Genomic DNA, 15,959 nt, shown 5'->3' on the forward strand with positions numbered 1-15,959 from the left:
ACACTTATCTGACCATGAGGGGGCTGTCCAGCAATCCCCAGCTCCCGTTATAAGCGGTCTGGACCGAGTCACTAACCCGACTGGCAATCGGGGAATAACTCACTGCTCTATCACGTATTCTATTTCGCTCTTGCAGCCCTAAGCCACCATATCCCCGGAGGGAGGAGGGGAAAGGGGGATGCTGCCCATTCTCACAGCAGAGTTTTCTGAGGAAAACAGGAGCAGGCAAATCACCAACCGCAGATGCTAGGATACCTGAGGTTGAGGGTGGTATAAATCCCTAGCCAGAGGAGATACCCGTGCCTCAGTTTCCCACTCTGTGCAGAATAGTGGTGTGTAGCTAGTGGACCTGATTCAACACCCCCTCACAGGCTATGCTGGTGTAATGCACCCACTGGAGTCATACTGGGGTGACAGAGTGAGAGACAGGGCCAGTATTTGCCTCAGAAGAAAGTCTCTGTTCCATGGAAATGTTGGGAGGGGGAATCCTGGCTTTTCCACTGATTCACTTAGGCCAGTCACAGCATCCCCATGCTTCAGTTTACCCATCTGTAAAATGAGGATAATGATACTCAGCCACCTACCTTCCAGGAGTGACCCACGGATGAATTAGCTCAGCGTCTGTACAGTGCTTTAAATATGCAAAGAGCTCTATAAAAGCTGATGGCCTGATCCCCGTCTCTTATACCAGTGTCAGTCACCGAAATCAGTGAAACTACATTGGCCTAAGACCCACAAGATCAGAAGCAAATCCTCACTAGAACTGTCAGGGGACTCAGCCCTCCAGGGATGGATCATTTTACTACTCAGTTGCTCTAGAGCAGTGGGTCTGAACCTTTCCAGCCTACTGGGCCCCTTTCAGGAGTCAGATCTGGTTTAAAGCAACAGAGTCCTGTGGCACCTTTAAGACTAACAGATGTATTGGAGCATAAGCTTTCATGGGTGAATGCCCACTTCGTCAGACGCATGTAATGGAAATTTCCAGAGGCAGGTATAAATATGCAGGCAAGAGATAACGAGGTCAGTTCAATCAGGGAGGGTGAGGTGCTCTGCTAGCAGTTGAGGTATGAACACCAAGGGAGGAGAAACTGCTTTTGTAGTTGGCTAGCCATTCACAGTCTTGGTTTAATCCTGATCTGATGGTGTCAAATTTGCAAATGAACTGGAGCTCAGCAGTTTCTCTTTGGAGTCTGGCCCTGAAGTTTTTTTGCTGTAAGATGGCTACCTTTACATCCGCTATTGTGTGGCCAGGGAGGTTGAAGTGTTCTCCTACAGGTTTTTGTATATTGCCATTCTTAATATCTGACTTGTGTCCATTTATCCTATTGCGTAGTGACTGTCCAGTTTGGCCAATGTACATAGCAGAGGGGCATTGCTGGCACATGATGGCATATATAACATTGGTGGACATGCAGGTGAATGAACCAGTGATGTTGTAGCTGATCTGGTTAGGTCCTGTGATGGTGTTGCTGGTGTAGATATGTGGGCAGAGCTGGCATCGAGGTTTGTTGCATGGATTGGATCTGGCTTGTGTACCCCAAGTTTCACCTCACTTAAAAAGCACTTGCTTACAAAATCAGATATAAAAACACAAAAGTGTCACAGCACATTACTGAAAAATTGTTGACTATCTTATTTTCACCATATAATTATAAAATAAATCAATTGGAATATAAATATTGTACTTACATTTCAGTGTATAGTATACAGAGCAGTATAAACAAGCCATTCATAGAATCATAGAATATCAGAGTTGGAAGGGACCTCAAGAGGTCATCTAGTCTAATCCCCTGCTCAAAGCAGGACCAATTCCCAACAAAATCATCCCAGCCAGGGCTTTGTCAAGCCGGGCCTTAAAAATCTCCAAGGAAGGAGACTCCACCACCTCCCTAGGTAACGCATTCCAGTGTTTCACCACCCTCCTAGTGAAATAGTGTTTCCTAATATCCAACCTGGACCTCCCCCACTTCAACTTGAGACCATTGCTCCTTGTTCTGTCATCTGCCACCACTGAGAACAGCCGAGCTCCATCCTCTTTGGAACCCCCCTTCAGATAGTTGAAGGCTGCTATCAAATCCCCCCTCATTCTTCTCTTCTGCAGACTAAACAATCCCAGTTCCCTCAGCCTCTCCTCATAAGTCATGTGCTTCAGACCCCTAATCATTTTTGTTGCCCTCCGCTGGACTCTTTCCAATTTTTCCACATCCTTCTTGTAGTGTGGGGCCCAAAACTGGACACAGTATTCTAGATGAGGCCTCACCAATGTCGAATAAAGGGGAACGATCACGTTCCTCGATCTGCTGGCAATGCCCCTACTTATACAGCCCAAAATGCCGTTAGCCTTCTTGGCAACAAGAGCACACTGTTGACTCAGATCCAGCTTCTCGTCCACTGTGACCCCTAGGTCCTTTTCAGCAGAACTGCTACCTAGCCATTCGGTCCCTAGTCTGTAGCAGTGCATGGGATTCTTCCGTCCTAAGTGCAGGAGTCTGCACTTGTCCTTGTTGAACCTCATCAGGGTTTTTTTTGGCCCAATCATCTAATTTGTCTAGGTCCCTCTGTATCTGATCCCTACCCTCTAGTGTATCTACCACACCTACAACATCAGCTACAACATCACCGGCTCATTCACCTGCACGTCCACCAATGTTATATATGCCATCATATGCCAGCAATGCCCCTCTGCTATGTACATTGGCCAAACTGGACAGTCACTACGCAAGAGGATAAATGGACACAAGTCAGATATTAAGAATGGCAATATACAAAAACCTGTAGGAGAACACTTCAACCTCCCTGGCCACACAATAGCAGATGTAAAGGTAGCCATCTTACAGCAAAAAAACTTCAGGACCAGACTCCAAAGAGAAACTGCTGAGCTCCAGTTCATCTGCAAATTTGACACCATCAGATCAGGATTAAACAAAGACTGTGAATGGCTATCCAACTACAGAAACAGTTTCTCCTCCCTTGGTGTTCACACCTCAACTGCTAGCAGAGCCCCTCACCCTCCCTGATTGAACTAACCTCGTTATCTCCACACTGATATATACCTGCCTCTGGAGATTTCCATTACTTGCATCTGAAGAAGTGAGGTTCTTATCCACGAAAGCTTATGCTCCCAGTACTTCTGTTAGTCTCAAAGGTGCCACAGGACCCTCTGTTGCTTTTTACAGATTCAGACTAACACGGCTACCCCTCTGATACCACACCTCCTAGTTTACGGTCATCTGCAAACTTGCTGAGAGTGCAGTCCACGCCATCCTCCAGATAATTAATAAAGATATTAAACAAAACCGGCCCCAGGACCGACCCTTGGGGCACTCCGCTTGAAACCGGATGCCAACTAGACATGGAGCCATTGATCACTACCCGTTGAGCCCGACGATCCAGCCAGCTTTCTATCCACCTTACAGTCCATTCATCCAGCCCATACTTCTTTAACTTGGCGGCAAGAATACTGTGGGAGACCGTAACAAAAGCTTTGCTAAAGTCAAGGAATAACACATCCACTGCTTTCCCCTCATCCACAGAGCCAGTTATCTCATCATAGAAGGCAATTAAGTTAGTCAGGCACGACTTCCCCTTGGTGAATCCATGCTGACTGTTCCTGATCACTTTCCTCTCCTCTAAGTGTTTCATAATTGATTCCTTGAGGACCTGCTCCATGATTTTTCCAGGGACTGAGGTGAGGCTGACTGGCCTGTAGTTCCCCGGATCCTCCTCCTCCTTCCCTTTTTTAAAAGATGGGCACTACATTAGCCTTTTTCCAGTCATCCGGGACCTCCCCCGACCGCCATGAGTTTTCAAAAATAATGGCTAATGGCCCTGCAATCTCATCCGCCAACTCTTTTAGCACCCTCGGATGCAGCGCATCCAGCCCCATGGACTTGTGCACGTCCAGTTTTTCTAAATAGTCCCGAACCACTTTCTCCACAGAGGGCTGGTCACCTTCTCCCCATATTGTGCTGCCCCGTGCAGCAGTCTGGGAGCTGACCTTGTTCGTGAAGACAGAGGCAAAAAAAGCATTGAGTACATTAGCTTTTTCCACATCCTCGGTCACTAGGTTGCCTCCCTCATTCAGTAAGGGGCCCACACTTTCCTTGACTTTCTTCTTGTTGCTAACATACCTGAAGAAACCCTTCTTGTTACTCTTAACATCTCTTGCTAGCTGCAACTCCAAGTGCGATTTGGCCTTCCTGATTTCACTCCTGCATGCCTGAGCAATATTTTTATACTCCTCCCTGGTCATTTGTCCAATCTTCCACTTCTTGTAAGCTTCTTTTTTGCGTTTAAGATCAGCAAGGATTTCACTGTTTAGCCAAGCTGGTCGCCTGCCATATTTACTATTCTTTCTACACATCGGGATGGTTTGTTCCTGCAACCGCAATAAGGATTCTTTAAAATACAGCCAGCTCTCCTGGACCCCTTTGCCCTTCATGTTATTCTCCCAGGGGATCCTGCCCATCTGTTCCCTGAGGGAGTCAAAGTCTGCTTTTCTGAAGTCCAGGGTCCGTATTCTGCTGCTCTCCTTTCTTCCTTGTGTCAGGATCCTGAACTCGACCATCTCATGGTCACTGCCTCCCAGGTTCCCATCCACTTTTGCTTCCCCTACTAATTCTTCCCTGTTTGTGAGTAGCAGGTCAAGAAAAGCTCTGCCCCTAGTTGGTTCCTCCAGCACTTGCACCAGGAAATTGCCCCTACACTTTCCAGAAACTTCCTGGATTGTCTGTGCACCGCTGTATTGCTCTCCCAGCAGATATCAGGATGATTAAAGTCTCCCATGAGAACCAGGGCCTGCGATCTAGCAACTTCTGCTAGTTGCCAGAAGAAAGCCTCGTCCACCTCATCCCCCTGGTCTGGTGGTCTATAGCAGACTCCAACCACGACATCACACTTGTTGCTCACACTTCCCAACTTTATCCAGAGACTCTCAGGTTTTTCTGCAGTTTCATACCGGAGCTCTGAGCAGTCATACTCCTCTCTTCATTGTCTGTATGAAGTTTTAGTTGGTACTGACTTCACTAGTGCTTTTTATGTAACCTGCTGTAAAACCAGGCAAATCCCTAGATGAGTTGAGGTACCCCCTGGAAGACCTCTGCGTCCCCCCAGGGGTACGCATACCCCTAGTTGAGAACCACGGCTGTCGAGCGCCTCCACTAACAAACCAACCCTCACAGTAGGAACTAATCCTCATTTTAACCACTGGGAAAGAGAGACAGAGAGAGAAGTGATTTGCCCAAAGTCACAGAGGGAACGAGTCTGCACTAGGACAGGAATTCCCTGCTCCCAGTCCTGTGCTCTGACCCACCTATCAAAGCTGAGTTGGGCCCCCCACTGCTCAGATAGAGCAAAGCAAAAATATTCATCACAGAACTTGAGCACCAACAGCGCCATCTAGAGGCTGAAGACCCAAATGCTGGAACAGAACCACTTTGCTAAAAATAATTTTTATTATTAAGGTGAAAGAACATTATTAGAAAACTATTTTTAACACATACATACAGGTAATGATATCATTCTAGATCACACACATACCGTACACGTTAAGCCATAAGGTAACAACATGCCACTTTTTAAAACCAGAGATAAAGAAAGATACCGTTTCTGCAAATAGGTGACCAGAACGGCTGGCTCTGGAGCAGGTGAGCATGTTCTCCAGCAGTCACAAGGTTAGTAGGAACAGCAGAATCCCAGAGGTTGTAGTGATAGGGCTTTTTCTTTTTCTTGCCTTTCATGCTAGTGTCAAGGTAGATACAAATTTCAAACCTTATTCTTGTTTTATATACAGCTTTCTCCATAGACAGGCTGTGAGCTCAGGCACCATTTTTTGGCTGTGATTAGGGGCGTTTCCCAATTTAAACGTATTAAAGTATTATTATTATTATTATTATTAAATAAAAACTACAGGGTTTGAGATCCCAGCCCATTAAGAGAACACATGGCCAGGCTTGAAGTTACATAGACACATTTTTAAAAGGTAACTTGAAAGGGTTTTTACCTGCCAAGATCTCCACTCAGGCTGTATTGCAGGGGAAACCCCAACATTACTTGCAAAGTACACCATTTTGCCAGTTACCCCCATTGGCTAACCACTGACTGCTGGCATCTTCTTATCTCTCACGAGCAACTCACGGAACATACAACTTACACCGCCATTTACTGATTCATTTGGCCCCACTCATTCGGTGAGTGCCTCAATCTCTCTTCCCTTCAGTGTGTCTTCCTCATGCCCCACAACCGTTTCCCTCACCCCGCCGCATGGTTATCTTTAGGGACGTGGCTTTCACGCTATGGCCCCCAATTCTAACCTCAGATACTGGGGGTGCAACTATAAACGTAAAGCAATAGGAGTTGTTTTCCTGCATCAAAAAAGCAGCCTGGCATCCCACATTCCCTTGGCCGATACTTCCTCTGCACAAACAGCCGGCGGGTAAGACTGCTCTCGCTTTTTGGTTTAAAGACGCGGCCACGCTCCCTCACACCCACGCGGCTAGTGCTCTTTGTCAAGCCGCACGGCTGTGACAGGCGGGAGTGCACACGGGTTTTCATGGACTGTACAATTTCCCCTGGGGCGTAGGGACAGACAGGTGCTTGGGGCTTGTCCGTTTCCTGTTGCGTTGCCGTGCTGCTGTTCTCAGTGCCTGTTCACTGGGCTGCCATCAGCCCCAGGGTTTATTCTCACCCCACGGTGCCCATCTTCAATACCTGCGTGAGACTGGGCGCAGCCTGCAGGTGACCCAGCTCTGTGCCGTGAACCCTGGCGTGATCCTTCAGGGACTCCTTGCAGCGGAAGCTCCTCCCGCACTCCCCGCACTGGTAGGGGCGCTCCCCCGTGTGGATGCGCTGGTGCTTCAGGAGGTGATGTTTCTGGATGAAGCTCTTCCCGCAAGCGGTGCACTGGAAGGGCCGCTCCCCGGTGTGGATACGCCAATGGTTCTGCAGGTGCTCCTTGCGGCTGTAGCTTTTGCCGCACTCGGTGCATTTGTAGGGCCGCTCCCTGGTGTGGACCAGCCGGTGCCGGACAAGGTAGGACTGGCAGATGAAGTGGATACCGCACTCGGAGCACTGGTAGGGCCGCTCCTGAGCGTGGCTCCGCTGGTGGACGACGAGGCTTTTCTTCAGGCCGAAGCTCTTGCCGCACTGGAGGCAGGAGTAGGGCTGCTCGCCGGTGTGAACTCGGCAATGTACCGCCAGCTTGGAGGGTTCGGCAAAGCGCTTGGCACACTGGGCGCAGGCGTAGGGCCGCTCCCCCGAGTGGATGCGGGCGTGGTAGTTGAGGCGCGACTGGTGGATGAAGCTTTTGTTGCACTGGCTGCACTGGTAGGGCCGCTCCCCGGTGTGGATGCGCTGGTGCAGCAGGAAGTGCTCCTTGCGGCTGAAGCGGCGGCCGCACTGGGCGCACGGGTAGGGGCGCTCCCCAGTGTGGGTGCGCTGGTGCACCGTCAGATTGAAGTACCTGCGGAAGCTCTTCCCGCACTGGCTGCAGATGAAGGGCCGCTCCTCCGTGTGGGTCCTCTGGTGCTGGGTGTAGTGCTCCTTGCGGCCGAAGGTCTTGGCGCACTGGCTGCAGGCGTAGGGCCGCTCGCCCGTGTGGGTGCGGCGGTGGCTGCTGAGCTTGGACTGCTGTGCAAAGGTCTTCCCGCACTGGGCGCAGGCGTAGGGCCGCTCCCCGGTGTGGGTGCGCTGGTGGGACAGCAGGGTGTCTTTCCGGGTGAAGCTCTTGCCACACTGCAGGCAATGAAAGGGCCTCTCCGCGGGCTGGCAGAGCCGGGAGACGGCAACGCCGCCCTGGGGCTCAGCGATTTCATTCCGGTCCTCCCTGCATTCGTTGGGCTGCTCCAGGTCGCTCCTCAGATGCGTCACCGGGCCAGGCAGACTCTCACAGGGTGCTCCCCACTCGGGAGCCTGCCCCTCGCTCTCTCTGCACGTCCCCAGTTGCACTCCACGTGGCTCTGGGCTGTTGTGGCCTTCCCTGACCGTCCCCTCCTCCGTTTTGATCACAAGCCCATCACCTGCTGCAACAAAATAGAACAGAATCCAGCACTGGTTTTATTTCCCCCCATTTCATCTACTTGGGCCATAAGAAACCACTGGGAATGTATTCGCTTAATACATGTGATCATGTCCCCTGCGCTGGGCATAGCAAATACAAGAGCTTCCTACTTCCCGACAGCTAACGAAGTTACTCCAGGGGCTTGGGCTGGCAGCTGGACCAACGCCGCCGTGACCTGCTGGCCCTAACCCGAACGCGTGCTGAATTACCCAGCCAGCCAGATCCACAGGGGCAGCGGATATACTACAGTGACCATTTCAATGTTCCCCTTCTCCAGTCCAGAGCCCAGCCCTGCTCAGTAACGTCACATGGGTCAGGCTAAGGCACAGGGCTGACACTTCCGAGCTGACAGAGACCCCAGTCTTCTGATCACTGACTCTGCGTGACCTCGGGCAAGTCACGTTTGTGCTTCAGTCTCCCAGTCTGTAAAACGGGAACAATGGCATTTTCCAAGTCCCTATGGATAAAAGAAGAGCTGTGGAAGTGCTAACTATTCCCCCCCACACACACACCTGCTCAGTGTGATACCCACAACAGATTTGCTGGACACTCTCATTTAACGTCTCTCCCAGTTTACGAAAGTCTACTACTCTATAACTCACACAGGCTGGGATCCGCAGGGATTTCTCTCTCTTCCAATTCTTGCTGAACTCTGCTGCACGACCCTTCCTCTAGTTTAACCTGCGATAAAACCTCAGGTGTCGAAACTGGAGAGTCTGTTCATGTAAATAGAGTTATTTTATTGCTGTATCGCTTAGCAGCCCGGTCACAGCCCAAGCGCCCATCCTGCTAGGTTCTGTGCAAACACAGATTTGTATATACTTTTCTAATGCAATTATAATGCTTCACAGAATCATAGGACTGGAAGGGATCTCAAGGTCGTCTAGTCCAGTCCCCTGCACTCATGGCAGGGCTAAGTATTATCTAGACCATCCCTGACAGGTGTTTGTCCAACCTGCTCTTAAAAATCTCCAATGACTGAGATTTCACAACCTCCCTAGGCAATTTATTCCAGTGCTTAACCACCCTGACAGGAAGTTTTTGCTAATGTTCAGCCTAAACCTCCCTTGCTGCAATTTAAGCCCATTGCTTCTTGGCCTATCCTCAGAGGTTAAGAAGAACAATTTTTCTCCCTCCTCCTTGTAATAACCTTATATGTACTTGAAAACTGTTATGTCCCCTCTCAGTCGTCTCTTCTCCAGACTAACAATAATACTTGCATATTATTTTTCATGCAGAAAGCTCAAAATGCTGTACCAAGATGGGTACACATTATTATCCTCTCTCAGACACATCCACTTCGAAGGCACCACGAGGCTGACCTGGCTTGCCTCAGGTCACAAAGCAAGGCAGTGGTGTACCAGGAAGAGAATTCCAGCCTCCCGACTCCCAGTCCTGAATCTGATCCCCTAAGCCACAGAAACCACTGAACGCTTTATAACAGACTGCAAACCGTGGGTGCTTTGGTATCAGGTACATTCCTTCAGCTTTGGAAAATTTTTATTCATGCCTTTTTGGCCATGTTAACTAGCTCCTTCTATCACACTCTTTCCTGTGAGCTCATATGAGAGGCGATGGCTTAGCATCAGATCTGAAATACCCAAACACTCTGGAACCACAGGTTCAAATCCCAGGAGAGTCCACTGAGCTCTTAATCCTTCTCCGATAGAGAAATGGAGTCTCATGCTGTTTACAATGTGGGTCCTGGGGAAGCTATTCAGAGAAGACCTTAAAAATAGAGGTGCTCTCTGGAGATAGTAGGAGCTCAGACACATTCCTCAGGAGTACTCATCATTAGCCCAAGTATCCTCTTTCTACTACTTCTGTACAGCATGCTACGTGGTTGTTATGGCATTCCAGCCCATAGGTGGCTGCATTTCAGTGGTGCTGTGCACGTGTAGTTTGTGACGGCTGTTGGATGTAAGGCCCTTTATAAATGTAAAATGCTGTTGTTTACACATAGGAGAAACATTTTTTAAATTAAGAACAGGAGTACTTGTGGCACCTTAGAGACTAACAAATTTATTAGAGCATAAGCTTTCATGGACTACAGCCCACTTATGCATCCGAAGAAGTGGGCTGTAGTCCACGAAAGCTTATGCTCTAATAAATTTGTTAGTCTCTAAGGTGCCACAAGTACTCCTGTTCTTAGAGAGCATTTAGTCCTTCATCTGGTAAGTTTACAAAGGTTAAAGAAAGCAAACTGTTGGCAAGTGATCTTTTAATCTGAAGATATAATTAGTCAATTGACACAGCACTGTCCGTTTCAGATCTATTACTCACCAGTGCTGGGATCCACAGGGGTTCCTCTCTCCTCCAGATCTCCCTGCACCCTGACACCTGGTTCTTCCTCCTGCGCAATCGGTGATAGGACGTCAGGTTTGGAGATGGTACAGTCTGTTCATGGAAAGAGACATTAAAAGACAAAGTGTCGGATTAATATTCGCTAGGCACCCAAGCCCCACAGCTTCTGTTTCTCACCAGAAGGAAGAGAGCGATCGGAACAGATTCTAATGTTAACTAAGACCAGAGGTGGGCAAACTACAGCCCACGGGCCACCTCCGGCCTACGCGACCGTCCTGCCTGGCCCTTGAGCTCCCGGCGGGGAGGCTAGTCCCCGGCCCCTCCCCTGCTCTCCCCCGTCCCCTGCAGCCTCAGTTCACCGCGCCACCCCAGTGCTCTGGCCTGCCACTCCTGCCGGGCAGCGTGGCGGCGTGGCTGGCTCCGGCAGGGCTGCGAGCTCCTGCTGCTCTGAGTGGCATGGTAAAGGGGTGGGGAGCAGGGGGGGGTTGGATAAGGGGCAGAGGGTCCGGGGGGGGAAGGGAGCGGGGGGTGGTTGGATGGGGCAGAGGTTCAGGGGAGCCGTCAGGGGATGGGGAACAGGGGGGGTTGGATAGGCGTGGGAGTCCCGAGGGGCCTGTCGGGGGCAGGTGTGTGGATAGGGGTTGGAGCAGTCAGGGGACAGGGAGCAGGGGGGGTTGGATAGGCGTGGGAGTCCCGGGGGGGGGCGGTTAGGGGCGGAGGGTCCCGGGAGGGGGCAGTCAGAGGTCAAGGAGCAGGGGGGGTTGGATGGGTCAGGGGTTCTGAGGGGGGAAGTCAGGGGACAGGGGGGTTGGATAGGGGGTAGGGTTCCAGGGGGCAGTTAGGGGCAGGGGATCCTGGGAGGGGGCGGTCAGGGGACAGGGAGCGGAGGGAGGGAGTTGGATAGGCGTGGGAGTCCCGGGGGGCCTATCGGGGGCAGGTGTGTGGATAGGGGTCGGGGCAGTCAGGGGACAGGGAGCAAGGAGGTTGGCTGGGTTGGGGGTTCGGTGGGGGCAGTCAGGAGACAGGGAGTAGGGGGGGTTGGATAGGGGGTGGGGGTCCCAGGGGCAGTTGGGGCAGGGTTCCTGGGAGGGGGCGGTCAGGGGATAAGGAGCAGGGGGGGTTGGATGGGTCAGGGGTTCTGAGGGGGGCAGTCAGGGGACAGGGAGTGGGATGGTTGGACAGGGGGTGGGGTCCCGGGGGACAGTTAGGCGCGGGGGGTCCCAGGAGGGGGCAGTCAGGGGTCAAGGAGCAGGGGGGGTTGGATGGGTCAGGGGTTCTGAGGGGGGCAGTCAGGGGGTGGGAAGTCGGAGGGGGTGGATAGGGGGCGGGGGCCAGGCTGTTTGCGGAGGCACAGCCTTCTCTACCCAGCCCTCCATACAGTTGCGCAACCCCGATGTGGCCCTTGCTCCAAAAAGTTTGCCCACCTCTGACTAAGACCATACAAGAAGGTACATTAAAGCGCTGGGAGGAGCAGGATTGTAACTCCTAGAAGAGATGTGGGGTTCCCAGAAATGATGCAATTTGAAGACTTCTTCACTACATCAATATAATCCCTTTGTCCATCGACAAACCTGCAGAAAGGCCAGAGTCCATTTCAAAGGCCAGGCCAGGCCAGAGAGGGAAGACAGAATGGTTTATATAATCGCATGTGTCTGAGCCAGTAGAAATTAAAATATCGTTTTGGTTTATTGCTCATTAATTACTATATTGGGGGGAAAACAGCAGCTCCCTTGACTCCTAACACAATCTCCTCTAAAACCTGCGTGTGTGTGCACACGTGTGTAGGGTTTTAAATGGTATTAGGAATAAATATGGAACATAATGATAAACTGCTAGAGGCTACCACTGTTCCCTTTATAATCTACGCAGCTTTGATTCAAGAAACACCCTTCCACGAAGGCAGCAGCACATAAACCCAGCACGTGGACTAGCACAGTTTTTTCCATGCTGGGGCGAATCAATGCAACCTGCAAATAAGCAAACAGGACGTGAGTTGAAGGTATCAGAGCCAGGGCTGTGTGTGTTCCCGTCTCCTTTCCAATGGAGGATGGGTGGAACTGACCACCTAGCAAAGGCTCTGTGGGACCTACATGTTCATTCACCAGAAACCAAAGGAGCTGTCACCTCCTATTTATTTATGCAGCTCGACAAGGGGAAAAACTACCAAGAACTAGCTGAGGGGCTGTCCCCATCTTTCTTTCATCACCCTAGGCTCCCGCGAGGCCTAAGCTTTAGTCAGTGAATCTGGCAACCTGGCACTTTGCTAAGCTCACAGCTTCTCACCAATATGTGAAATCTGAGCTTTACCCAGGGAGATCAAAGAGTCATAGTTGTCTTTCCTCAAGTTCTTGTAAAGCTCCTTCTGCCATTCTTCTAAATTCTCCCACTCCTCCCTGGAGAAGTGGACTGAGATGTCTTCAAACATAACCGGGACCTGAAATCACAAGCATTACACACACAGCACTTTCCACTGCCATCCCATCTGCACACATCCTGCTTTTTATCTTATATTAAAAGGTCACTGTTGGTGCCTGCCCAGCCATCAACACCCAGCATGTCCCACCAGCTGTTTGGTAATATACATGAAATGTCTTGGGCTAGTTCTTCTCAGACAGGCAGCCACATCACAAATGGCACGAACGGGTACCCTGGCTGGTATTCTTGCCAGAGGAGACCAGGATGGATAAGGAGAGAGAATTTACTCTTTGATCCTCACAAGTGAGGATTAATGGGAAGGAGCATGGCCTAGTGGGAAGGAAGGAAAACTCAAGTTAGCAGGCTTGGGATCTAACCTCAGCTCTGATACGGACACGCAGTCTCATAAGAACAGCCGTACTGGGTCAGATCAATGATCCATCTAGCCCAGTATCCTATCTTCTGACAATGGCCAATGCCAGGTGCCCCAGAGGGAATGAACAGAACAGGCAGCCATCAGATGATCCATCCCATCTCCCTTGACCATCCTGTGCCTCTGTTTCCCTGTATGTACAATGGGGATAATGCTGCTCTACTTCTTCTAGGCTAGCTCTTTCTGCTGCTCATGACAGGTTACACCTGGTTTAAACTGTGTCCAACTGGAGACCAGACTGGAAAGATAAAGATAGAATCATAGAATATCAGAGTTGGAAGGGACCTCAAGAGGTCATCTAGTCCAACCCCCTGCTCAAAGCAGGACCAATTCCCAGCTAAATCATCCCAGCCAGGGCTTTGTCAAGCCGGGCCTTAAAAACCTCCAAGGAAGGAGACTCCACCACCTCCCTAGGTAACGCATTCCAGTGTTTCACCACCCTCCTAGTGAAATAAGATGCCTTGGTCTAAAACAAACTGCGGCATTCATATATCTGCCCACAATTACCCAGTTCTCTCGCACCATTCAGCGCAGGAGCTATGGCACTGCTCCCCCACAACAGGCCCACTAGCTCAGCATCTCTTGAATACATTAATGGGTCCATCAATGGCTAGTAGCCAAGAGGGTCAGGGACACAACCCCATGCTCTGGGAGTCCCTAGCTTCTGACTGCTAGAAGCTGGGACTGGATGACAGGGGATGGATGACTCAATAAAATGCCCTGTGCTGTTCCCTCCCTCTGAAGCATCTGGCACCCGTCGCTTGATGGAGGACAGGATACTGGGCCAGAAGGACCATTGGTCTGACTCAGCGTGGCCATTCTTACGTTCTCTGCTGGATGCTTTGTGGCTTGCTCTGTCCGAGGCCCAGTAAATGGCAAAGCGGGAAGCCCAGCTGACTGGCAGTAAGCATGCAGCCAATTGGAAAAGCATTTTGGAGATCATAAGAGTAATGGCAGAGAACGATAAACCAGGCCCGTCAATCAAACACTAGGCAGGTGTTTACCTCACCCCATCACACTCCCAAGTCAGACTGTTCCAGGATGGTGCAGAGACCATGGGAATATTAAAGATCCTGTCAAAAGGTGACACCTTAAAGACTAACAGATTTATTTGGGCATAAGCTTTCATGGGTAAAAACCTCACTTCTTCAGAGGTTTTTACCCACAAAAGCTTATGCCCAAATAAATCGGTTAGTCTTTAAGGTGCCACCAGACTCCTTGTTGTTTGTGTAGATACAGATTAACACGGCTACCCCCTGATACTTGTCAAAAGGTGACCCAGCACCAAGCTTTACTTCTGCTCCTCATTGCGAGCTGGGATAGTCGCACTCGGGGCCTAAATACCTTTGAGGATCTGGGCCTCAGATACTACAGTGATGAGACAACAGAGGTCCCTAGACAGACAGTTACCTTAGGAACTTCCTCCTTAGTGCCTGGGGGGAGCCTCAGGATGCAGAAGTTCCTGTTCCTCAGCAGGTTCTCCATGTTCTCCAGCCTCCTCTGCAACAGATTATTCTCCTGGATCAGAGTTCCCAGCGCGGCCCATTTACTCTCCAGCTGGTTCCCAAACTCCACCATTGTTTTCTCACAGCCGACTAGTTTCTTCTCAGCCGTCCCCATTCTCCCGTCCAGATTCAGCAACTGTGCAGCCTGAGAATCCACCTTCCTCCCCACGGCTTGGAGGGCAGCCAGGGCCGGGAGGGAAATCTCTGCGGGGTGCAGCGTGCTCGCTCTCCCGGGGGTCCCTTCGGAAGCGGGGAGGGGCTGCACAGACACGGGGCGGGGGGTGGCCAGAGCCTGTTCAGGACAAGACACCAAGCTGAAGTTGGGGGGCACATTCCCAGCTAACAGGTCAGATGCACGGAGAAAAGGGGGGCGCCCATGCCCCAGGAGAAAGGGGCTTGAGAAGGCAGCATGACAGGGAGCAAAGCCCGGGGCACGCACCTGCGCTACTCGACGGCGAGGGAGGGAAGCTGGGGCCGGAGGAGGATCCCGAGGCAGCAGGAGGAAAACAACCCAAGGGGGCGATGCCAGCTCCCGCCGTCTCACAGCCCCGCCGGCGCCGGGACGGGGTCTCGCTTTCACCCCGGGGCGAGCCCGGAGCCCCCCGCACGATCCCCGCTGCCCGGTCGGGCAGCCCCGCGCTCCCCGCGCTCCGGCTCCCGGGGCCCAGGCCGGGCGGGGAGAAGCTCCCGGGGCCCGAGGCTCCCCCGCCCGCCGGGCCCTTACCTGGGCAGCGGCCCGCTCGGCCATGGCCCCCCCGGGCGGGGCTTCTCCAGCGGGCCCGGCCCGGCCCGGCCGAGCTCCGCTCCCGCTCCGGGCTGGGCAGAGTCCCGGCGCCGCCTCGCCTCGCCACGGGCCGGCCCCGCTGCCGGGCGGAGCAGAGCGAGCGCCGCCGGGGGGAGCCGCGGCCTGGCTGCCGGGGCCCGGGAGCGGCGGGGAGGAGCGGGGCGGCAGCGGCCCCTGGCGGCGGGAATCGCCTCCCTTTCCCCGCCGTCACCGGGCGAGAACAGGCTCCGCCCCCGGGGGACCCGCCCATCCCCGTGTCCTCACACCACGGGCGGCCCCCGACAGCCAGAGAGCCGGGGACAGCAATGGGGGAAGGGGGGGTGGAGGCAGGGCCGGCTCCAGCATTTCTGCCCCCCCCAAGCAAAAAAAAACAACAACAACAAAAGCCGCGATCGGCAATGCAGTAGTTCGGCGGCAGGTCCTTCGCTCCTAGAGGGGGTGAGGGACCTGCCGCCCCCGAAT

General features: G+C 52.2%; 1 protein-coding gene across 1 annotated transcript in view; it reads right to left on the reverse strand.

The window, feature by feature from the left end:
- LOC101937287 (uncharacterized) overlaps positions 1 to 15,710 on the reverse strand; it is a 28,821-nt gene extending 13,111 nt beyond the window's left edge. Inside the window, exons 1-7 of the mRNA XM_065582386.1 lie at positions 15,438 to 15,710; positions 14,619 to 15,005; positions 12,644 to 12,794; positions 10,340 to 10,453; positions 8,659 to 8,772; positions 6,686 to 8,018; positions 104 to 206 (exon numbers count right to left, since the gene is read on the reverse strand). Coding sequence (XP_065438458.1) covers positions 104 to 206; positions 6,686 to 8,018; positions 8,659 to 8,772; positions 10,340 to 10,453; positions 12,644 to 12,794; positions 14,619 to 15,005; positions 15,438 to 15,461 — 2,226 coding nt within the window. The 5' untranslated portion in view covers positions 15,462 to 15,710. The remainder of the gene's footprint in view (positions 1 to 103; positions 207 to 6,685; positions 8,019 to 8,658; positions 8,773 to 10,339; positions 10,454 to 12,643; positions 12,795 to 14,618; positions 15,006 to 15,437) is intronic.
- Between the last annotated feature and the right edge of the window lie 249 nt (positions 15,711 to 15,959).

The sequence above is a fragment of the Chrysemys picta genome, chromosome 2 (genome assembly GCF_011386835.1).
Source record: "Chrysemys picta bellii isolate R12L10 chromosome 2, ASM1138683v2, whole genome shotgun sequence".
Taxonomy (NCBI): domain Eukaryota; kingdom Metazoa; phylum Chordata; order Testudines; family Emydidae; genus Chrysemys; species Chrysemys picta.